At 38.8% G+C, this 25,159-nt stretch overlaps 1 protein-coding gene across 5 annotated transcripts in view; it reads left to right on the top strand.

Moving 5' to 3' along the window:
- The window catches only part of SMCHD1 (structural maintenance of chromosomes flexible hinge domain containing 1), a 151,793-nt gene extending 134,910 nt beyond the window's left edge, over window positions 1-16,883 (top strand). For 4 of the 5 annotated variants that reach the window (XR_007136643.1, XR_007136645.1, XR_007136644.1 and 1 more), the window contains 4 exons: window positions 4,885-5,043; window positions 5,334-5,436; window positions 9,027-9,126; window positions 15,818-16,883. Coding sequence is in view for 1 of the 5 variants with exons in the window: in XM_047793835.1 (XP_047649791.1) it covers window positions 4,885-5,043; window positions 5,334-5,436; window positions 15,818-15,842 (287 nt within the window). In the remaining 4 variants the exon portion in view is untranslated. The remainder of the gene's footprint in view (window positions 1-4,884; window positions 5,044-5,333; window positions 5,437-9,026; window positions 9,127-15,817) is intronic. The other variant, XM_047793835.1, reaches the window with a different exon arrangement.
- Window positions 16,884-25,159: the final 8,276 nt, after the last annotated feature.

Genomic DNA, 25,159 nt, shown 5'->3' with positions numbered 1-25,159 from the left:
GGCTCTAGATTGGTTAATTAGTATATCAAAGGCATGCTTGGCCCTTCACTGTCTCTAAGAATTGGCTCCATCCAGGAGGGACAATCTCTTGCTGAGAGAAAGGTTTTTTTAAGATGTCAGAATATCCAGGAGTTCCCGTTCTGCCTCAGCGGTTGATGAACCCAATTAGCGTCCATGAGGATGCAGGTTTGATCCCTGGCCTTGCTCAGTGGATTAAGGATCTAGCGTTGTGGTGAGCTGTAGTGTAGGTCGCAGACACGGCTTGAATCCTGTGTTACTCTGGCTCTGGTATAGGCTGGAAGCTACAGCTCTGATTGGACCTGTAGCCTGGGAACCTCCATATGCGGAGGGTGCAGCCCTAAAAAGACAAAAAAAAAAAAGGGGGGATGTCAGAACATCCGGGAGATCCTTCCCTGGCTCAGCAGTTAACCCAACTAGGATCCATGAGGATGCCGGTTTGATTCCTGGCCTTGCTCAGTAGATTAAGGATCCATCATTGCCCTGAGCTGTGGTATAGGTTGCAGATGAACCTGGGATCCTACATTGCTGTGGCTATGGCATGGGCCGGAAGCTGTAGCTCCGATTTGACCCCAGCCTAGAAAATTCCATATGCCAAAGGTGCAGCTCTAAAAAGCAAAAAAAAAAAAGAAAAGAAAAGAAAGAAAGAAAAGACATCAAAATTTAAATTATATACAATATAAAGTTTCACACTTCTATTAGTGATGGCAGTGAATGCATGAAAAATCTTCTCTGTAGACAAGTGAACATCTAAACAAACTGATAAGAAATCACAGGAGTTCCCATTGTGGTGCAGCAGAAATGAATCCACCTAGTATCCATTAGGATGCAGGTTCAATCCCTGACCTTGCTCAGTGGATTAAGGATCCGGCATTGCCATGGGCTATGGTGTAGTCACAGATGATACTCAGATCCAGAGATGCCAGGGCTGTGGAGTAGACCAGTAGCTGCAGCTCCGTTTTAGCACTTAGCAGCTTGGGAACTTCCACATGCCATGGGTACAGCCCTAAAAAGCCAAAAAAAAAAAAAAAAAAAGAAAAGAAAAAGAAAAGAAAGAAAATCACAGAAAACTATTTTGGCAAGGACAGTGAATTAGCATAAAAACCCTCAACCATTATTATCACTCTAGCACTATAATTTATGGTAGTGGATCCCAAACTAAAAGGAAGTACCTATGGAACTTTTAAAATACACAGCTGTGAAGTTCCCAGGTAGAGCAGCAAGTTAAGGATCTAGCATTGACATTGCTATGGCTCAGGTCTCTACTGTGGTGCAGGTTCAGTCCTTGGCCTGGAATTTCTCCATACCCCAGGTGCAGCCAATAAGTAAATAAATAAATACACAGGTGCTATATTAATAGATTTTCCAGTTTACCTGAGCATCTGATTGTCAGTATAACATTATCAAGTTTTACCTGATCTTTGGGAAGAAAAGATTGTAGTTAAAGATTTCTGTGGCCTATTGATTTGTCACATATGTAAAGTTAATAATGCAAGGGTTTTTAAAAAACATCGTTTATTTTCAGAGATATACTCCACATACAGAATAATGATTCAGCAGTAAACACTCAAGTATTAGACAAATAGTTTAAAAAATCAAATGAGGAAGTTCCCGTTGTGGTACAGAGGAAATGAATCCAACTAGTATCCATGAGGATGTGGGTTCAGTCCCTGGTCTTGCTCAGTGGGTCAGGGAACCAGCGTTTCCGTGAGCTGTGGTGTAGGTTGCAGACACAGCTCATATCCTGCATTGCTGCGGTGTAGGCCAGCAGCTCCAATTTGACCCCTAGCCTGGAAACTTCCATACATACTTGAAAGCTGTTCTCTCCATGACAAGGTAAAATTAAAGAATTAACAAAGATGTAATGTAAACATTGAATAGAGGAAATGACAAGTAACTGTATTAGTGTCGAAGTTAACTTGAAGGCAAGGGCACTAAAAGGACAAAGATAAACTCATTTTGATAACAGATGTATTACATACCAGTGGTCCAAAAGTTAATAACCATGATGCAGTAAATTACAGAATGAAAATTCTTAAAACTGTCGATTATACAGAGACAGAAACATTGTCATGAGAAACCATTAACCCATGACAGGTCATTCATTAGTCAAAAAACAAGGAGTGGGGAGTTCCCGTTGTGGCGCAGTGGTTAACAAATCCGACTAGGAACCATGAGGTTGCAGGTTCGGTCCCTGCCCTTGCTCAGTGGGTTAACGATCCGGCGTTGCCGTGAGCTGTGGTGTAGGTTGCAGACTCGGCTCGGATCCCGTGTTGCTGTGGCTCTGGCGTAGGCCGGTGGCTACAGCTCCGATTCAACCCCTAGCCTGGGAACCTCCACATGCCGAGGGAGCGGCCCAAGAAATAGCAACAACAACAACAAAGACCAAAAAAAAAAAAAGAAAAACAAGGAATGTCTACCTAATAAGTTGTAATACCAGTACCACCTTAGATATAGAATATGTCACAAAAATTGGCCATGATTTCAGTTGATCTAACTATTCAGCTACATTGAGACTACAAATTATAAAAAGCCATAATTTATTTAGGATACATTTTTTAGCATAGTATGATAAAACTAAAAAATACCTTATTCCTCCCAGGTAAGCCCAAATGGTGGGTATTTAGAAACAACTATTTTGCCAAAAAAGAAAAAAGTTGGAGTTCCCGTTGTGGCGCAGTGGTTAACGAATCCGACTAGGAACCAAGAGGTTGTGGGTTCGATTCCTGGCCTTGCTCAGTGGGTTAAGGATCGGGCATTGCCGTGAGCTGTGGTGTAGGTGACAGACATGGCTCAGATCCTGCGTTGCCGTGGCTCTGGCGTAGGCCAGCAGCTGCGGCTCCAATTGGACCCCTAGCCTAGGAATCTCCATATGCCGCGGGAGTGGCCCCAGAAAAGGCAAAAAGACAAAAAAAAGAAAGAAAAAAAATTAAATATAAAAAGAACTTTACACACAAAGACAGCTGAGACCAAATGTAAATCTGCAGGCTTAATGCTTATATTATTAAATGAGAAAAGTTAATAATTAAATTCAAATGACAAGCAGGGAAAAAGTACATCTCAAACAAGTGTAGAGAGTTCCTGTTCTGGCTCAGTGGTAACAAACCCGACTAGTGTCCATGAGGATGTGGGTTTGATCCCTGGCCTGACTCAGTGGTTTAAGGATAAGGCATTCCTGTGAGCTGTGTTGTAGGTTGTAGACGTGGCTCAGATCTAGTGTGGCTGTGGCTGTGGTGTAGGCCGGCAGTTTCAGCTTGGATTTGACCCTTAGCCCTGGAACTTTCATATGCCACAAGTGTGGCTCTAAAAAGAAAGGAAAGAAAGAAGGAAGGAGTACAACCGAATGAATTGGAAAAAAAAAGAGGAGTTTGCTGTTGGTTTAGTGGTTAAGGATTTGGGGTTGTCAGCTGCTATGGCTCGGTTTTGATCCCTGGCCCGGGAACTTCTGCATGCCAGCTTGCAGGGGGGAAAAAAAGAAAGAAAACCCTTGTGTTGAATATATAATTTTTAAAGATGCTCTTTTGGGCAAAAATTAATATAAAAGGAGTAATGGCTCAGTGAATATATTCAGATAATAGAGATTTCCTGGGTCTCTATAATATTATAAGTGTACTTAGCATCTCCAAATAAAATGTACTAACTTCCAGAAAATTGCAGATGATCAAAATTGATTTAAATAAGACAGAAAACTTCTATAGACCATTGCTTGGGGAAATGTTCAAAAAGTTAACTCCATCCTATACATTTTCATTAATGAATTTTTAAAATATAATTTGTTGCAGAATATAAATATAGATATTTGAGATCAATCAAGTCATCTTATGAAACTAATAATCTGTTTCCACAAATGGCACAGGCAAAGATTTACATTACCACCACTTTTCAGCTGTATTCAGGAAGTTCTTAGCACAACTGAATAGAAATAAAAAAGCTTAATATTGAAAATAACAGTTTTACTTTAATGTTCCTTTTATCTACCATGGATTTGCCCCAGATATGTGCATGGTTTGCTTCTTTCCAGTTCTGTACTTTAATGTCACACCTCAAGGGAGATCTTCCCTGATCAGCCTGTCTAAAATAGAAGTACTCACCTTGGAGAGAAGCATTTTTTGACATAGAAATACTAGATGTGAGAGGAAAACATTTTATAATTCTTTTACGCAGAAATTTTAAAGTACAGTGAAAAAAATGGAAGCTCAAATGACAAACTGGGGGAAAATTGCATATATGGTAGACAAACCATTATAGTCTTATTATTAAAAGTAACCTTAAAAAAAATCAAGAAAAGGAGTTCCCGTCGTGGCACAGTGGTTAACAAGTCCGACTAGGAACCATGAGGTTGCGGGTTCGGTCCCTGCCCTTGCTCAGTGGGTTAACGATCCGGCATTGCCGTGAGCTGTGGTGTAGGTTGCAGACGCGGCTCGGATCCCGAGTTGCTGTGGCTCTGGCGTAGGCCAGCGGCTATGGCTCCGATTCAACCCCTAGCCTGGGAATCTCCATATGCCGCGGGAGCGGCCCAAGAAAAGGCAAAAAGACAAAATAAAAATAAAAATAAATAAATAAATAAATGAATATCAAACAGGATGTGAATGCTGAGAAAGTGATTTAATTCACAGAGTGCTTGTATATAGAAAACTCTTTTCATGACAGAAATAAATGTATTAAACAACTGAAGAAAATGAAAATTTAACAAGCACCAGTTTGTTCTGGGGTCTAAACTGTGCTTTTTCATTTCTTTTTTTACATTGAATATTGAAAGTAGTTCCCACCATAACACAACACCCAGTGTTGCTAATTCTTCTTTCTTAAAACACTGCTTTGATATGCTATCAGTAGTTTTAATCAGATGTCTTGGTTTCTTGGCAGATCTTCTGCAGCAGTATCGCACTGCCTTGTGCAGGTTGGGCACTGTAAACAAGGAACTTAAAGGGGAGTTAGAGTACCTTCACACTCCTGATATGAAGAAGAAAAAACAAGAACTTGATGAACAAGAGAAAAATCTGAAACTGATAGAGCAAAAGCTAGGTATTGCACATTTTATTAACATCTGCTTTCTCTGCATGAAGATAGTACATATGATTAGGGGGTGTTCGGCTCCAAGAAGGAAGAATGTCAGTGATGCAGAACTGAAATCAGCGCTCTTGACCTCCAAGTGAACTGATGAGTGGTTGTAAACTGTTTTTTTGCAGGACTTGTAAGAAGTAAATTACTTATTAATTATTATTAATTATTCTTATATAAATTATTTGTTTTTATTGCTTATAATAACTTCTGTCTTTTTCAAAGTAATTTTCTGCATTTTTCTGTCTTTACAGGTATGACTCCCACACGTAAATGTAATGACTCACTGCGTCATCCAATGACAGATTGTCCAGTTCCTCCTAAAAGAATGAGAAGAGAAACTACAAGACAGAATAGGTGAGTCTCTTATGAACTGGAAGTTACTATTGGTTAGTTCATCAGAGCTCTTGGCTCATCATACTTTAAAAATAGCATGAGTTTCTTTCTTATTTTACCTCTTGGACCAGAATTAGTTTGTATTTTTTTTTAACTGAACTAAGTGATGGATGATGAAAATAGGCAAAATCATTGTATTCTTCTAGGATACTCCAGTTTTCTAAGTGATTTTTGCAAATTATTTGAAAACTTTCAAATACACTGCATTTTGCTTTATAGGGTCAGCATAAGTATAGGATAAGCAAAATCATTTGTACATTACTCATTTAAAAATTGCTTTTAATACTTGGTTTGGAAATAGATACCACGTAAATAGCTCACCAAAAAGCCAACAAGCCCATCTGCAGTCCTAACTCAATGAAAAAATTATTCATTTTAGATTAGATATTAGTAAGGCCATCCCACAGAAGGATACTATAGTATTAGGGGTTGTTGTACATTATTTCAGAGGTTCAAATATAGACTCTGCCTGAGTAAATTCCTCATATTGACCTGTGAGGAGTCCTTTGGGACTGTGGTGTTTAGAATTGGTACTCTGTACCCTAACCATGTACATATTCTTCATTTATTCAGTAACCATTTTCTACTGTATGATGCTGTGTGAGTTAAAGTGACATAGTTTTGCCACATGAGAGCGCCACAATCCTGTGTGGAAAGACAATTCAGTAAAGTAGACCTTTTTCCATATGTAAATATGTAGAATAATGTTAAGTTTTATCAAAGAAAAAAGGATGAAGTGATATAAAATAACAGGAAAATGATATTGGTTGTCAGGAAAGATGCATTTTAGCAAGAACTGAAGGACAAGAGTAAGCCATCCATATAGGAATTGGTTTCAATCAGAAGGAAAATGGGTATGAAAGCTCTGAGAAAATACGCTTGGCCTATTTGAGAAACTGACAAGATGCTTGTGAGGCTGAGGTATAGTGGGCAAGAGGGAGAGGGTCCCAAGATGTGTTTGGACAGGTAAGCAGAAGCCAGATTATGATCCTCTCAAATAATATGTTGCAAGAAAATTGTGAGATAAAATTCTTTATGTTCTAAGTCCATTGATACCTCTAGAGTACATGCTCTTTGGAATTTGCCTTTGAAGTAAATTAGGAAGGAGAGCTACTGAAATGATGAGATTATAAGATTACAGTACTCATCAGTAAGAGAGGTATTGCCACTATATGGGCATATGACTGTTGTGTCTATTATGGGCATGCAGTATTTGGAAACTATTAAGTTCAATACATTGAAAGTGTATTGAGGCAGTTTAGCACCATAAAGAATATTTGCAATGGATTCAGTGGATTTGGATTCTTGCAAATGGATTTTTTTTTTTTTTGGCTTTTTAGGGCCGCACCCTCGGGCATATGGAAGGTCCCAGACTCACAGTCAAATCAGAGCTGCAGCTGCTGATCTACACCACACCACACAGCAACTCCAGATCGGAGCCATGTCTGCAACCTACGGCAACACCAGATCCCTGATCCACTGAGCGAGGCCAGGGGTCGAACCCACATCTTCATGAATACTAGTCAGATTTCTTCCCACTGTGCCACAGTGGGAACTCCCATAGAGTTTTATAAATCATGAGTTCAAAATGATGCAAAAAAAAAATCCTCACTGATCATCATTGCAAGGATGCCAGCTCATTACTCTAAAAGTTGATGTATTCATATAGAAAAAACATGTTTGTTCTTTTTTATATGAAATTTCAGGGTAACCAAATAATTGGAGAAAGTTCTTTATGGAACTTCTTTATATAGAAATAAAGTATTGTAAATCAACTATATTGGAAAAAATTAAAATCTTAAAAAAAGGTATAAGATGATAAAATTGAAACATCACTGTTTTGCCACTCCTAATAAAATAATACATTTAGGCAATAATAATCAATAGATACCCAAGGGATTAGGTTAAAAGTTGAGAGGGAAACTTGATAATAATTGAAAGATCAGACTGACACTCCTGAACTGATTTTATAAGGGAAGGGGGCAGTGGGCAGGACATTTGCTATTATGTGATTCACTGAATGAAGGTTCCAGGCAGCCTTTTCAGCTGGTATTCTGTGGAGAAATTAAGTACTTCAGAAAACTGGGTTACTGTTTTGCTCAAATGGTTCATAGCAGGTAATAGTCTAGCTGCATAGGAAGGAAGTTAATTCATTGTTAACAGTAGATGCCTTAAGGTACTAGAGCTTAAATCTTCCATGAATTTGGAAAGGACTCAATTTAACTTACAAGGGTATAGAAAATAAGGGGAATTTAGAAACAAGTTAATCATTCCACCAGGAACCAACTAGCCAAATCTAGCATGTTAAGAATAGAACATTGGGAGTTCCTGTTGTGGCGCAGTGGAAATGAATCCATCTAGTAACCATGAGGTTGTGGATTCCATCCTTGGCCTCCTCAGTGAGTTAAGGATCTGGCTTTGCCATGAGCTGTGGTGTAGGTCACAGACTTGGCTCCTGAATTGCTGTAGCTGTGGCATAGGCTGGCAGCTGTAGTTCCTGATTTGACCCTAGTCTGGGACCTTCCATATGCTGCAGGTGCAGCCCTAAAAATAAAAATAAATGAATAAAAAAGAAAAGAACATTGTACAGAACAAATGACTGATTTTGTTAATAAATCAGTGACGTAAAAGCATAGGAAGAAGGATAGACTCTTTGTTATAGAATAAAAGTGATTGAAATATATAAAAATCCAGTGCAAATTGTCGACCTTGTTTGGGTCTGGATTTGAATCTTTATAATGACAACTATGAAAAATTTGGAGAAATTTTTAGATCAGTTGGATATTAGATATATTAAGGGATTATGAATTTTGTGTGTAACAGCATCATGGTATTTACAGTAAAATATACAATTAAAATTTTTCACTGATATATTTATCGGTGAAATAAAATGATGTCTGGGATATAAACACTAAGACACTATAGGAAGAAATAAATGAGAGCATATCAAAGCAAGATTGGGCAAAATGTTATTAATGAAACTTGAAATAGGAGTTTATTATATTATTTCTCCTGCCTTTCTGTAGGTTTGCCGTAATTTTTAAAGAAGTGTTTTATGAAAAAATGAGTATTTTTCCAGTTTTCTGAAAGACCAAGTGAGGGAATTCCTACCAAGCAGTTCTGGATGAAAGTTACATATTCTTGAGGCTACACTGCAGCCTTAGCACTGAATTAGCCTAGGACCTTACAGTACTATAGAAATACAAATGATAGCATTGGTTTGAATCTTGTTAATTAAGATTTTGTAGTAATTCAGGGGTGGTGTGGGCTAAAGTTTCTTTGTTCATACCATTTGTATAAGTCAAATGGAATAGAGTTAGTGTTATACTATATAATATGAATCACACATGTAATTTAGAATTTTCTAGAAGCCATATTGAAAAGAAACAGATAAACATTAATTGTATACTATATTGAACAGAGCATACAAAATATTATTGCAACATACTTAAATAGTATAGAAATTATTGCAACATACTTAAATAGTATAGAAATTATTAATAATTATTAAAATTATTAAATTATTAAAAAATTCTTTTTTTCATACAAAGTCTTCAAGTTCAGAAGACAACAAATCTCTATTAGGACTAGCTACATTGCAAGTGCTCTGGAGCCATACGTGGCTAGTGGCTGCCAGATTGGACAGCACAGGTATTGAAAGAGCTTATTAATGATGAAATCTTGTTTCTATTCATCATTACCCTGTCCCGTTCCCCAGAGGCAACCTTTGTTTTATCTGTTTTAGTTATTCTGTTGTTGCCTCTATTTTTTTTTAATGCATCTATATCTGTCTTGTCTTAATCAGCTTTCCAGCAGTACAGCCCACTCAACACCTCAGCCTAGAGGTCTGTCTTGTGTTGGTCCACCTAATTACTTGTGGACTGAATTGTTCTGAATTATTTTAGAACTTTCCCTTTATTGTGATTATTTCTTTATATTTCTCTCCTGCAACCATCCACCAAGTCCTTCCATGCTTTTTTTCAAATGTAGAAAGTGACAACATGTGTTATTATGACTCTGTAAATATTTAGTATAGGCAAGGTTGTGTGGTAGGATTAGAGTTCCTTCTCTGTAAGGTTCTAATGTCATGACCCTTACTTAGGCTACCGGTCAGTGTTCCAAACTTCAAAGTCAAATATATCTTCCATACAGTATCAGTTGTTAAAATCATGTTAAATTTTAATCCACTTCTTACTTAGAGTATTTTTTGGATGCTGTTTACTTTTCTGGAGTTTCTAATTTCCATTTTTCTTTCTCTGTGTATCATGATCATGTATTCTTCCTCCTACTTTAGTAACTAATAACTGTGTAGGCCTCCTGGGTCCTCCATGGCTGCTTTCGTGGGTTCAGTCTACTGTTTCCTGGATTCCTCTTCTCTCTTTCTCTTATAACTTCCTCATGAAAAGTGTATAGAAATAAACTGGAGCCCTTGCATGTCGGAAAATGTCTTCCTCTGCCTTCAGATTTGATTGAGATTATAGGATTGGGATTATAGGACAGAAACAAGGCTAAAATATACTAAAGGAGGAGGCACTGGGAGTAGTCAAGAGACTGTAGTAGCCTAGTAGAACCCCAGAGGACCGTGTACTCAGAGAAATCCAGCCCAGAACAGGAGGGATGGGAGCAAAATGGACAAGGCAGGGAAACCTAGTCTAAAATGTACCAAATTTTTCAACCCAAAATTTTGAGGGTTTTGTTCCCTTTTTCCAGGTATTCAAGCTGCCACCAGGAAGTTAGACAGTGATAGTAACTAGTTAATTAGATGTTAGTATATTGGCTTCTGGTGTGGTTGGTGGCACCCTAGAGGTTTGTCTAGTGCTGTATCTAGGACGAGTAGCCAGCTAGCTCTCCAGTTTAAATAATTGTTTAATTAGTAATTCCTCACCCCCAGTCTTTGCCAATTCTCCATAAATCACACTATATCAAAAATGTTGGGAGTTCCTATCATGGCTCAGTGGAAGGCAATCTGACTAGCATTCATGAGGATATAGGTTCAATCCCTGGCCTTGCTTAGTGGGTTAAGGATCTGGCATTGCCATGAGCTGTGATGTAGGTTGCAGACGTGGCTCAGATCCAATGTTGTGGTGTAGGCTGGCAGCTGTAGCTCCGATTTGACCCAGATCCTAGGAACCTCCATATGCCGTGGGTGTGGCCCTAAAACCCCCCCTCCAAAAAAAAAAATGTTAGAGGAGTTCCTGCCATGGCACCATGGGTTAAGAATCCAGCTGAAGTGGCTTGGGTCACTGTGGAGGCATTGGTTCAATCCCCAGCCCAGTGCAGTGGGTTAAAGGATCCAGTGTTGCCACAGCTCAGCATAGGTTGCAGCTGCAACTCAGATTTCAATCCCTGGCCCAGAAACTTCCATATGCCATGGGTGTGAACATAAAAATATATATATATATCAGAGCGCTTGAAATTAAAGTATCTTGATTAATATGTGTCTCGGCATGTTCTTCCTCGGCTTTATCCTGTATGGAACTCTTTGTACTTCATAAACTTGAGTGTTTCTTTCCCCATGTTAGGGAAGTTTTAGGCTATTATCTCTTACAATATTTTTAAGAGGGATTGAGCCCGCAACCTCATGGTTCCTAGTTGGATTCGTTTCCATTGTGCCACTGTGGGAACTCCTGTCATTGTTTCTTTTCACTCTTTTTTCTTTACTCTGTTCCACAGCAGTGGTTTCCACCAATCTGTCTTCCAGCTCATTCATTCATTCTTCTACCTCATGTATTGATTCCTTCTGTTGTAGTTTTCATTTCAGCTATTGTAATGTTCATCTCTGTTCTTTAAATCTTCTAGCTCTTTGTTAAACATTTCTTGAGTCTTCTTGGTCTGTGCTTCCATTCTTCTTCCGAGATCTTGGATCATCTTTACTATCATTACTCTGAGTTCTCTTTCAGGTAAATCACCTATCTCCACTTTACTTAGTGGTTCTTCCAGGGTTTTATCTTGTTCCTTCATCTGGAACATTTTCTGCCATTTTATTCTGTTAACTTTCTGTGTTTATGGTCTCCTTTCAGCAGGCTACAGGACCATAGTTCCTCTTGCTTCTGGTGTCTGCCCTCTGGTGGGTGACGTTGGTCCAGGGGCTTAGGTAGGCTTCCTGGTGGAAGGGACTGGTGCCAGCCTACTGGTGGGTGGAGCTGGGTCTTTTCCCCCTGGTGGGCAGGGCCATGTCAAGGGGTGTTTTTAGAGGCAGCTGTAGGCTCAGGATATCCTGTCTGCTGATGGGTGAGGCTGTGTTTGCCCTGCAGGCTTTTGGGTGGGGCCAGATCTCAGTGCCAAAATAGCCACCTCTGGGAGAGCTCATGCTGATAAATATTTCCTGGGGCCTCTGCCTCCCCATCAGAATCTCCAGGACCCACCAGTAGGTCTGGCCCAGACTTCTGTGGAGTCACTTCTTTGTTCTGGGTCCCAGTGCACATGAAATCTTATGTGTGCCTTCCAAAAGTGGAGTTTCTGTGTCCTCCAGTTCTGTGGAACTCCCGCCACCCAAGCCTTGCTGGCTTTCAAAGCCAAATGCTCTGGGGGTTCCTCCTACCAATGCCAGACCTTCAGGCAGGGGAGCCCAACACAGGGCTCAGAATTCTTGTGAGAGAACCTCTGAGATACAATTATTTTCCATTTGGTAGGTCACCCACCCAGTGGGTATGGGATTTGTTATATCAGGAAAGTGTCCTCTACCATCTCATTGTGGCTTCTTCCTTGTCTTTGGATGTAAAAGTAGCTTTTTTGGTAGGTTCATCTTTTTTGTCTGTGGTTTTTCAGCAGTTAGTTATCATTTTGGTGTTTCATGAGAGGAGGTGTGCTTAAGTCCTACTCTTCTATCTTGTCCCCTCCTCCTCCTTTAAACAGCACTATCACTTGGCTTCTCACTGAATTCCTTCTTTACCAAGACATAAAGAACCTGAGCTTCATTAATTAAGTCCTAAGATGAGTTGTACAGTTTCAGTTGGAAAATTGTAGATTCAGGTCCCATCTGAGGCATGTGGTTTTCTTATGATGATTAACTGTTTACACGCATGGGCGAAAAAGAATGCTGCCAAGGGTGCCAAGACTAAAGAGCCACTGTCATGCCCTGAAATATCTTAACAGTATTAAATCCGTGATATATTTCATCTGTACAATTGGAAACAAATTCAGTAGGAAAAAGCAAGGTAATATGTGTTTATGTTTTATTGTTTACATTTGTGTCTGTGTTATTGATTTATGTATTTAATGTTAGCTTTTTTTTTTTTTTTAATCTTTTTAGGGCCACATCCACAGCATATGGAAGTTCCCAGGCTAGGGGTTGAATCGGAGCTGCAGCTGCCGGCCTATACCACAGCCACAGCAATGCCAGATCCAAGCTGCATCTGATACGTACACCACAGATTATGGCAACGCCAGATCCTTAACCCAATGACTGAGGCCCAGGATTGAACCTGTGCCCTCATGGATACTAGTCGAGTTCATTACCACTGAGCCACAACAGGAACTCCTAATGTTAGTAGCTTTTTATAGGGATTACATACCATATTTCATCAACTCTTAAGAGGTTAGTAGTTATAACAAACACCATCACTTCATGAAACATTAAAAGAAAATACTGCAGGAGTTCCCTTGTCGTGCAGCAAGTTAAGGATCTGATGTTTTTACTGCTGTGGCTCTGGTCACTACTGTGGTACATGTAGCATCCCTGGCCTGGGAACTTTCGCATCCCATGGGCACAGCCGAAAAAAAAAAAAGGAAGAAAAAACAAACACTGCAGATTAACCCATGACATCATAAGGTGGATTTCAACTATGTTAAATGTGGGACAATGTGGATTTTTAAATGAAAATATGCTTATACTATGCAGTATATGCTATATACTATGTAGTACACTCATTTTCTTCAAAAAAGGCTTCGGTTTTCTAACTCATATCCTACTCATAAAGATTACAGATTAGCTCTTTGTCAAAAATACCTTCTATTTGGAAATGATAATTTAGGGAACTATCATTAAAAAATAATGTAGGAGTTCCCGTCGTGGCGCAGTGGTTAACGAATCCGACTAGGAACCATGAGGTTGCGGGTTCAGTCCCTGCTCTTGCTCAGTGGGTTAACGATCCGGCGTTGCTGTGAGCTGTGGCGTAGGTTGCAGACGCGGCTCGGATCCCGCGTTGCTGTGGCTCTGCCGTAGGCCGGTGGCTACAGCTCCGATTCAACCCCTAGCCTGGAAACCTCCATATACCACGGGAGCGGCCCAAAAAATAGCAACAACAACAACAACAACAAAAAAAAAAGACAAAAAAAAAATAAAATAAAATAATGTAGATATATCTGAATAAGAAAATACCTGCACAGACATATGCTAATATGTTCAGTATGTTTATCTCTACATGAATGGAATTATGGGTAATTTAAATTTTTTTATTATTTTTAATAGAACTTTTATTCTTTTCTTTTCAAATATGTATATATATTTTATTACTCAGTGAATTTATTATATTTATAGTTGTACAATGATCATCACAATTCAGTTTTATAGTATTTCCATCCCACACCCCCAGCGCATCCCCCCACCCCCCAAACTGTTTCCTTTGGAAACCATAAGTTTTTCAGTCTGTGAGTCAGTATCTGTTCTGCAAAGAAGTTCATTCTGTCCTTTTTTCAGATTCCACTTGTCAGTGATAGCATTTGATGTTGGTGTCTCATTGTCTGATTGACTTCACTTAGCATGATAATTTCTAGGTCCATCATGTTGGTAAAAATGCTGTTATTTTGTTCCTTTTAATGGTTGAGTAACATTCCATTGTGTATATGTACCACATCTTTTTTTTTTTTTTTTAGCTTTTTTGGTCCTTTTAGGGCCACACCCACGGCATATGAGGTTCCTAGGCTAGGGGTCCAGTCAGAGCTGTAGCCGCTGGCCTACCCCACAGCCACAGCAATGCAGGATCCTAGCCGCATCTGCGACCTACACCATAGCTCATGGCAATGCTGGATCCTTAACCCACTGAGTGAGGCCAGGGATTGAACCCCCAACCTCATGGTTCCTAGTCGGAATGGCTTCTGCTGCACCATGGTGGGAACTCCATGTACTACATCTTGATCCACTCCTCCATCGATGGACATTTAGGTTGTTTCCATGTTTTGGCTATTGTAAACAGTACTGCAATGAACATCGGAGTACGTGTGTCTTTTCGAGTCATGGTTTTGTCTGGATAGATGCCCAGGAGTGGGATTGCTGGATCGAATAGTCATTCTATCTTTAGTTTTCTGAGGAAACTCCATACTGTTTTTCACAGTGGTTGCACCAATTTACAATCCCACCAATAGTGTAACAGGGTTCCTTTTTCTCCACACCCTTTCCAGCACTTACTATTTATAGACTTTTGGATGATGGCCGTTCTGGCTAGTGTAAGGTGGTACCTCATGGTGGTTTTGATTTGCATTTCTCTAATAATAAGTGATATTGAACATCTTTTCATGTGTTTTTTGGCCATCTGTATATCTTCTTTGGAGAATCGTCTGTTTAGATCTTGTGCCCATTTTTTTGATGGGGTTTGTTTTTTTGGTATTGAGCAGTAGGAGGTGTTTATAAATTTTGGAGATTAATCCCTTGTCAGTTGATTCATTTGCAAAGATTTTCTCCCAATCCGTGGGTTGTCTTTTCATTTTGTTTAGGGTTTCCTTTGCCGTGCAGTGGGTACTTTAAAATTTTTTCCTGTTGCTTGTCTTTCTTTTGTCACTTTTCTCTAATAAACATTATAATTCTTATTTTTTTTTTTAATGCCACACCCTCAGCCAAAAGAAGTTCCCAGGCTGTAGCTGTCAGCCTACACCATAGCCATAGTAACGCCAGATCCAAGCCATATCTGTGACCTACACCACAGCTCACAGCAATGCCAGATCCTTAACCCACTGAGCAAAGCCAGGGATTGAACCTGAATCCTCATGAATACTAGTCACATTCTTAACCCACTGAGCCACAATGAGGACTCCTAATTCTTAATTTTTAAAATAGTAGTTTCATTTTAGGAAAGGGGAAAAAGTAAGCAAAAATTTTCAGAATTTGAGTCTGAGACAGACTATTCGAAAGAACTCTGCCACAAATGACCCCTTCCTCTGTGTGTTTTAACTACTGCTTTTATTTTAGGTCTTTGTTTGTTGCATACATGTGAAAGAAGTGATTGTATATACAGATTTAATTAAGTTTGTTTGTACCAAGAATTACTATAATTACTAGAGCATAGTTCCGTTGGATATTTAGCCATCCAGTTCTGATGGGGGAGTTAAGGAAAGGAAAACTTTTGCACATAGAACTCACTATGGTTTTTTTGTTTGTTTGTTTGTTTGTTTTTTCCGCTTTGATCAGGATTATAACCAAAACAGATGTGTGAGGAGTGACAGAGAAGAGGGGGCCATTGGGCCCACTAAGAAATACCCTACCTTTTGCAGCTCTGTTTCAGAAGACTAAGAGGGTGACTTACAGACTGAATATTTCTGCGATGATACAAGGATCTGGGAGTGCTTTTTCATGTCTCTCCGGCTGAGGGCTGGAAGCAGCCATTCAGTTTTGTGACTCTTACTGGACAATATGAATTTACTTGACTTCTTCCAATCATCATGCCCTTTGGTTGCCATCATCTTGCAGATGTGTCAGGAACATATGCAACTACAGTAGTGACTGCAAAACTGGCACAGAGATTTTATTAATCCTGAAGAAAAATGTATGTACTATTTTTCAGTATGATTATCATGAATATGCTAGAACTATTTCTTGAAAGCAAACTTTTTATTACTTTTGTGTGAGTTTATTTAACAAAATTGTTTTGTCTGTTTTGTCTAAGGAAGGTTCTAGAGGTTAGATATTTAACTGTAAATATGTGAGGAAACTCAAGAATTCAGAATAAAAATAGAAAAAAACACAAGTATCTGAGAATTCAGATGTTGAGATACAGGGGAAAACATTAAATTGGTTGGGTGAACTTGTGACAGCAGTAGCATTTTAAATTTCTTAAGACTTATCCTGTATATACATGTATATATATGTAATATGCAGCAGTATCAATTTTATAAGTATTGTTTGACCTTATTAATACTAGATTATATAGTCTCAGCCTTAATTCTCCATTTACATTATTTTGTAATTTTTTATTATTACTATTTTTAAAGGGTTAAAGAAGTTGTACACTCTCTCATTAATGGAATAGGATATGCTAGAAAATTGCTGCAAGAACATTGGAATTGTGTATTAATTCACATTAATGTATGTCAATGTATGTCTTTGTGTAAGTCCAGGACTATTGGTCTGTGACGTTATTTTGTAAGGAAATACTTTTGGTACAGTTTTGTGTCCCAGGAAAAGTGTGTGTTTTTTAATCCTTTCTGAATATACAGTGAGGTTAATAAAGAGAATGGTTTCTTCCCTGTTGAATAAATATGTTTTCCTTTTTTAAGATTTAGAGCTCCATGGAAACTTGGTAAAAACTATTATGATGTTAACCTGTCTTTATAATTGGACAACATTTAACTGTTTTGCTGAAGAAACAAAATCATAATAATAGAGCTAGCTAAAAGAAAGGTTGGATTCCTTTTAAATGAAACTACTACTTATTAATTGTTAAATATTAGTACCAAAGAGATAAAAGTTTTATCTTCTGAGTTTTTAAAATTTTCGAGATTATTGTTTGATTACTGCCAGTCATTATGCAATGGGTAGAATTAGTATTTTTAGTATATAATTTTTAAATAACATTTTTTAAAATGTTTTATTTTGTATCATTTTTCTACTGTCAAAATGTCTTTTCAGGTGTATCTGCTAATAAGCATTTTCATGATCTCTTCGTGGTTATGTAATTTACAAATTAATTTTTATACAAGTTAATTTAAATAATATTTTACATGATTTTTGAACACATAGTAACCATTTTGACTTCAAAAAGAGGTTGCTACTTTTTAGCACATGTATGTTTAGATTTAAGGGACAGGTAGTAGCATTAAAATTCGTGGTAGGACACTTGGCCCTTAAATATTAATTTTCTTAAATGTAAAGTAAAGCTTCTCTAAATCAGGCCTTGTGCAAACAGTTATTTCATTTATGAATTCATCAATAAATCAAATATCTGAAAATACTTCACTATTTAAAATTACTTTGGAGTTACTGCTGGAGTGCAGTGTGTTAAGAATTTGCTGCAGCTCAGGTCACTGCAGAGGCACGGGTTTGATCCCTAGCCTGGCACAGTGGGTTAAAGGATCTGGCATTGCTGCAGCTCTGGTGTAAGTCACAGCTGTAGCTCGGATTCAGTCGCTGGCCCGGGAACTTCCATATTGCCATGAATGTGGCCATAAAAATAAAATAAAATTCTCTTTTGGAGAGAGATCAAATTGGTGTTTTAAAGAATCATTTATCCCAAGCGACAAGCAATACATGGTGTAAACAGAAATCAGTTAAATTGTTTTATGTTAGGAAGACTAATTTCAAAACAAAATAATGTCTGATAATATAAAATAAATTTCTAGTACTCTGATTCTTTAGACCATGCTCTAGTAACAAATAACATGGATTAGAAAAATATAGTTATATCTTTATGGAGTACCGTATTTGAATCTTTTTTTTTTTTTTTTTTTGCCTGTGCCCACAGCATACAAAAGTTCCTGGGCCAGGGATCAAATCTTCGCCACAGCAGTGACCCAAGCCACAGCCAGTGACAACGCCAGATCCTTAACCTAGTCTAGGCCACCAGAGAACTCCTATATTTAAATCTTACTAATAGATTTTGCTTACATCCATCTTTTTCACTTGTGCTTCTCCTTATTCTTAACTTCTTTCTAAATTGATGGAAATGGAACATAGTGTTTCGGTTTTCTGTCTTTTTATTTTAGTGGAAATAAGGAATTATGTATCTAGGAGTTCCCATTGTGGCTCAGCGGGTTAAGAACCCAATGCTATCTCTCTGAGAATATAGGCTCAATCCCTGGCCTTGGGTTAAGAATCCATTGTTGCCTCCAAGTGAGGCATAGGTCCAGATGCAGCCCAGATCCAGTGGTGTAGGTCTGCAACTGCAGCTCTGATTCGACTCCTAGTCCAGGAACTCCCATATGCTGTAAGTGTGACCATAAAAAGAAAAAAGGAAAAAAAAATTAACTACCTTAATCTATTTACTTAATAGTCCACTGTTAAAGATTTGAAGTTTATATTAGATGTAGTACTTAAAATGTAATTGGAATTCATTTTTATTCTTTAAAATAGCAAGAACAAAAACCAGAATAGAACAGAATTGTAATGTTGCACTAGAAGTTATAGGCTAATATTTAAAAGTTAGCAGGATCTTTTACTTTCAGGAGTTCCTGTCATGGTGCAGCGGAAACATATCTGACTAGGAACCATGAGGTTTCAGGTTTGATCCCTGGCCTCGCTCAGTGGGTTAAGGAGCTGTGGTGTAGGCCGCAAACTCATCTCAGATCTGGCATTGCTGTAGTTCTGGTGTAGGCCAGCAGCTGTAGCTCTGATTCCACCCCTAGCCTGGGAACCTCCGTATGCTGTGGGTGCGGCTCTAAAAAAAAGCGGGGAAAAAAAAACAAAAAAGGGATCTTTTATTTTGTATGTCTTCAGGTTTCACTCAGATATAAGTTCTGTGATATATTGATAAATAACTACCAAGTTTAGTGGAAAATTTATTCCCATGGCTTTCTAGACTAGAATTTTGTCTTGATTTGTTAAACATATTGCATATTTCTCTTCCTCAGTAGTTTTGCTAAGTGAATTTCTTATATGAAGACCTGCTGGCAGTTCAACCATGATCCCCATAGCAAATATTAATGAAAAGTCAAAGAATCTTAAAAAAAAAAAAAAAAAACCTATCAAATGCGTTTAAAAGTAATAACATATTGAGCTTTAGCTACATGTGTGTTAAGTGTTCATGTGCTAATTGCCTGATGTTTTTATGGTAGAATTTAGATTATTCTATTGGTTAGAATACAATGTCAATTTCATAAGATGTTTATAAATATTATTGGGATGCTTCAAAATGAAAAATTAAAAAGTAGTTGGTCTTAGTTCTTTGAAATACAGAATGGCTTTATTGGAACATCCATAAATTCATTAGTTTAGCAAATACATATATCTGCTATTTGCAAACCAGTATGTCTGCCATATGGGAGGAGATAATATCTACCAATGCTGCATAAAACATTTACATGTGGGGTTTTTTGTTGTTGTTTTGTTTTGTTTTTGCCATACTCGTGGCATGTGGAAATTTTACTTCAACCTATACCACAGCTGTAGCAATGCCAGATCTTTAACTCACTGTGCCAGACAGGGGATCGAACCCGAGCCATTGCAAAGACAATGCTGGATCCTTAATATGCTGTGCCACAGTAGGAACTCCTAAATGTATTCTTTTCACATGTTTGATCCTGGAGGTGAAGAAGCATTATATAAGCTCTGCCCTAGCTAATCTGGGCTTTAACACTTACCAACTTTGTGACTAGGACAAATTATTTAGCCTCTCTGTGTCTCTCAGTTTTCTTCATCTTTAAGATGAAGATGGTTATATCTTTTCTGTAGGGTTGTTTGGTAATCAAATGAGAGTTGAATGAGTACCATAGCGTCTTGCATTTGGTGAGTTTCCAATAGATGTCACTTAGTTCCCTTTGTTAGACTGTTACATGGACAGACAATATTATAACTAAATCTCACGAGAGGTAAATATGAATTGAAGAGAGATCATGAAGCATGTGACACTGAAACTGGGCCTTGATGGATATGTAGGGTTTATGTATGCTGCAATTTGAGAAGGGAGGGAAGAGTTATTCCATGTAGAAAGAACACTTTATGGAGTTCCAGTTGGGATAAGAACCCAAGATAGTGTCTGTGAGGATGTAGCTTCAATCCCTGGCCTCACCCAGTAGGTTAAGGATCCAGTATTGCTGCAAGCTACTGCATAGGTTGCAGATGTGACTAGCATGTGGCATTGCTGTGGCATAGGCCTCAGCTGCAGCTCCAATTCGACCCCTAGCCCAAGAATGTCCATATGCCACAGGTACAGCTGTAAAGAGAAAAAACACAAACTTGAAGTAAAGACAATGAGACAAAAAAGAGGTCTGACTCAAATGCAATGGGAAATAAAATTAGATCTAAGTTGGGAGCAGATTCTAAAGCTTTGGTCTTTTAAGGAAATACTGAACAAGTATAAGTAACTACAAGTTTTTCAACAGTCCTAGTCAAAGCTATGCCTTAAGGATAAACATGGAGGGGAGTTCCCATAGTGGCTTAGCAGAAACGAATCTGACTAGGAACCATGAGGTTGCAGGTTCAATCCCTGGCCTCCCTCAGTGGGTTAAGGATCCAGCATTGCCATGAGCTGTGGTGTAGATCGCAGGCACGGCTCAGATCTGGCATTGTTGTGGCTCTGGCATAGGGCAGCAGCAACATCTCTGATTAGACCCCTAGCCTGGGAACCTCCCTATGCCGTAGGTGTGGTCCTAAAAAGACAAAAGACAAAAAAAAAATATGGAGGGAGATCGACTTGCCATGGCAACCCAAGGAGCTCCACTGAGTCTGCTCCCTAGTAACTGAAAAATAATATCAAAAGTAACCATTTAATCCCAGACCCCCAATCCATCCTTCCCCGTCACCTTTCCCCCTTGGTAACCCCTAAGACTGCAATATGTGTGCACCATTGTGTATAGAACGAATGATCAGTGAAGACCTGTTATAGTGCACAGGGAACTCTACTTGATATTCTGTGATAACCTATGTGGGGAGAAAATCTGAGAAAGAATGGATATGTGTACATCTATAGCTGAATCACTTTCTTGTACAGCAAAAGTTAACATTATAAACTATATACTTCAAGAGAAGATTTTTTAAATATTTAAAACATTTGGGAATGGTCCTAAGAAAAAAAACAGTAAATGAAGAAACATCTAGTCAAGAAAATTATGAAAATTTCTTAGGAAAGTTGAGAATCTGTGGCAATTTGAGACAAACCTGATTCCTCCCACCTCCCAGCTCAACAAAGCAGAGACCCCAGTCCAGACCGCTGCAGCAAAGAACTCTACACTCCCTGTCCCTCCATCTCCCAGCCAGAGGGCTTTCTTTCCAGGTGGAGCAAGACCAGTGGTTTCTTATGCTGCCCACACCTGTCTTTTGCTGAAGTCGAGTCCCAGATCAGTGTGATCAAGAGGTGAGGGGTCTCTCCTTTCACCCAGGCCCTGATTCAACCCCTAGCCTGGGAACTTCCGTATGCCGTGGGTATGGCCCGAAAAAGCAAAAAAAAAAAAAAAAAGACAGTTTTGCTTCAAAGCATACTATCAAAAAGAACCAGCAGAATGGGAAAAAATATTTGCAAATCATATACCTGATGAGACAAATCTAGAATATATAAAGAGCCCTTAACTGAATAATAAAAATATAAATAACCCAATTTAAAAATGGCCGAAGGATGAATAGTCGCTTCTCCAAGGAAAATACGCAAATGCTTTACAAGCACATCAATAGGATTCTCAACCTCATTATTCATCATGGAAACACAAAACCACTATGAGATACCACTTCATATCTACTAGGATGGCTATTGTGAAAAAGTCAGATAACAGCAAATTTTGTCAAGGGTGTGTAGAAACTAGAATCCTCATGATTAGTGATGGGAATGTAAAGTGATCTGGCCACTTTGCAGAACAAACTGAATAAAAATAGTTTCTCAAATGATTAATCAGTATTACTGTATGACCCAGTAATTCCATTCCTGGGCTTGTACCCAAGAGCAATGAAAGCATTTGTCCACCCCGAAGCTTGTACATGAATGCTGTAACAGCATTACTCAATAACTAAAAGATGTCCATCACGGAATGAACAGTTTTTAATATCCACAGAGAAATGTTAACTGGCCCTAAAAAGGAAGAGTCTACCAATACATAATACAACATGAATGAACTATGAAAACATTAAGTGAAAAAAGCCAGTCACAGAAGACCATATACTATATGATTCCACTCATATAGATGGAGAAATCTATAGAAACAAAAAGTGGATTAGTGGTCACTTGGGGCGGGGGTGTGAAGGATAGCAGATGATACAGAGTTATTTTTATGGATTGAATTGTATGCCCCCTAAAGATCCTGAAGTTCAAGCTCTAGTACCTCAGAATTTAACCTTGTTTGGACATAGGGTTTTTAGAGAGGTAATCATTAAGGTGGGTGGGCTCCAACCCACTGTAACTGATGTTCTTATGAAAAGGGACAAATACACAAGACGCTAACAGAAGATAATGTGAAGATACACAGGGAAAAGATGGCCATGTGACTACAAATAATGCATCTACAAACCCAGGAACTAGACTCTGGAAGAGGCAAGGAAGGTGTTGAAACCTGTTCACAAAGGTGAGAGCGTTTGGAGGTGGGACGTTTGGGAGATGACTAGGTCATTAGGTGATTAGGGTTGAGCCCCCATGAATGAGATTAAGTGCCCTTAGAAAAGAGACATCAAAAACATCCCTCACCCCTTTCACCGTTTGAGGACACAGTGAAAGCACAGCCATCTGTGAACCAAGAAGCAGGCTCCCAGGTTCCCACCAGATACCAAATCGACCTGTACCTTGATCCTGGACTTCCCAGCCTCCAGAAGTGTGAGAAATTTATGTATAAGCCACCTGGTCTATGGTATTCTCTTATAGCAGCCTAAACTGACGGAGGATTCTTAGAGCATTGCACTGCCAAAACCTTGATTTCAGACTTGTAGCCTCCAAAACTCAGAGAGTTTGTTGTTTTCAAGCCATCTACTTTTGGGTTCTTTATAATGACAACTCTAGGAAACTAACATTGGAGATGATGGCTGAAGAGTATAGGGTTTCTATATTTTTGTGCATTTGCAAATGTACTAAAACCATTGCATTGTTAACTGTAAGTTAACTTTAAGTGGGTCAGTTGTATGGTATGTGAGTTATATTTCAATTTTTAAAAATAAATAAGGGAATAGAGGACTTAAAATTCATAATTTGTTGAAATAATACATTTTAAAACAACCAATGAATCAAGGAGAAAAAAATTGAGAAATTAGAAGTACTTATACTAAAGAAGATAAACAACACAGTATATATACCAAAACCTATGGTACACAATGAAAGCACCAGAAAGGGAGGAATTAATAGCTATAAATGCTTATATTAAAAAACAAAGATCTCGGAGTTCCCATTGTGGCACAGTGTTTAACGAATCCGACTAGGAACCATGAAGTTTTGGGTTCAATCCCTGGCCTTGCTCAGTAGGTTAAGGATCTGGCAGTGCTGTGAACCGTAGTGTAGGTTGCAGACGTGGCTCAGATCTGGCATTGCTGTGGCTGTGGTGTAGGGTGGTGGCTACAGCTCTGATTAGACCCCTAGCCTGGGAACCTCCATATGCTGAGGGAGCGGCCCTAAAAAGGCAAAAATACAAAATAAAAAAGATCTCAAATCAGCACTCTTACTTTGCGACTTAGGGATCTCAAGTTGAACTAAAGAAGAACGAGAGGATATGTTTTTAAGGATCTGAAGAGGAACTCAATCCGAAGCTAGTAAGGAAACAATTGATAAAGACCAAAACAGAAGTAAAATAGAGTATTAAGAAGATAATTATATCAAAAATTGGTTCTTTGACAAATGTTAATTAGGTGGACTATGGAAAAAAGATGCAAATTACTAAAATAAGAACTGAAAGTGGGAAAAAAAAGAACTGAAAGTGGGGATTTTACTAATGATTCTGTAGAAACACAAAGGATTGTAAGAGAGTGCTGAATGATTGTATGCCAAGAAGTTGGATAACCTAGACGAAATAGACAAATTCCTAGAAACTGTGGTAAATGTATCACATTATTTCTTCTTTTTTTTTTTTTCTCTCTGTTTTTGGCCATTAGCCACCCTGTGCCATATGGAGTTCCCAGGCCAAGGATCAGATCTGAGCCACAGTTGTGACCCATGCCGCAATTGCAGACATGCCAGATCCTCAACCCACTGTGCCAGGCCAGGGCGGGGGCGGGGGGTGGGGGAGAGTCACACTCCAGAGACACCCATGTTGCCCCATAGCAGGAATTTCACAAATCACATTATTTCTAATGACAGCTCTGTAAAGCTGTTTGAATTCATTGAAAAGAAGAGTAGTAGGAGTTCCCGTCGAGAGTCAGCGGAAATGAATCTGACTAGAATGCCTGAGGACGCAGGTTCAATACCTGGCCTTGTTCAGTGGGTTAAGGATCCAGCATTGTTGTGAGATGTGGTGTAGGTTGCAGACAGCTCGAATCTGGCATTGCTGTGGCTGTGGTGTTGGCCAGCGACTACAGCTCCAATTTGACCCCTGGCCTGGGAATCTCCGTATGCTGTGGGTGTGGCCCTAAAAAGACAAAAAGAAAAAAGAAAAAACAATTGTGCACAGAGATACAACCATTACTATGGCATACGGCTTACTGCTCGCTCTGGGCTCACTGAGATGAATAGTGGTGGGTGCTCCCCCTGGTAGCCCCAATTCTATCATCCACCTCTGACAAAAGGTCCAATCGATCGTGCTCTATTACTGCCACTTGGCTTTCTTCTCTCTTTTACCTTGGTTTTCCTTTCACCTTTCTCCCCACTGGCTCCCCCCAACCCCAAGAGGAGAGAAATTGTCGGATTTATACAAAGTTCTTCTGTTTTGTTTATTTGCTCTCTCAAGTCCAGGTTATGGAGAAATGTTGTTATTATTAAAG

The sequence above is a fragment of the Phacochoerus africanus genome, chromosome 8, assembly GCF_016906955.1.
Source record: "Phacochoerus africanus isolate WHEZ1 chromosome 8, ROS_Pafr_v1, whole genome shotgun sequence".
In the NCBI taxonomy this organism is placed as follows: Eukaryota; Metazoa; Chordata; class Mammalia; order Artiodactyla; family Suidae; genus Phacochoerus; species Phacochoerus africanus.
Note: the sequence above shows the minus strand (reverse complement) of the source record. Positions and strands in the feature narration are given on the sequence as shown.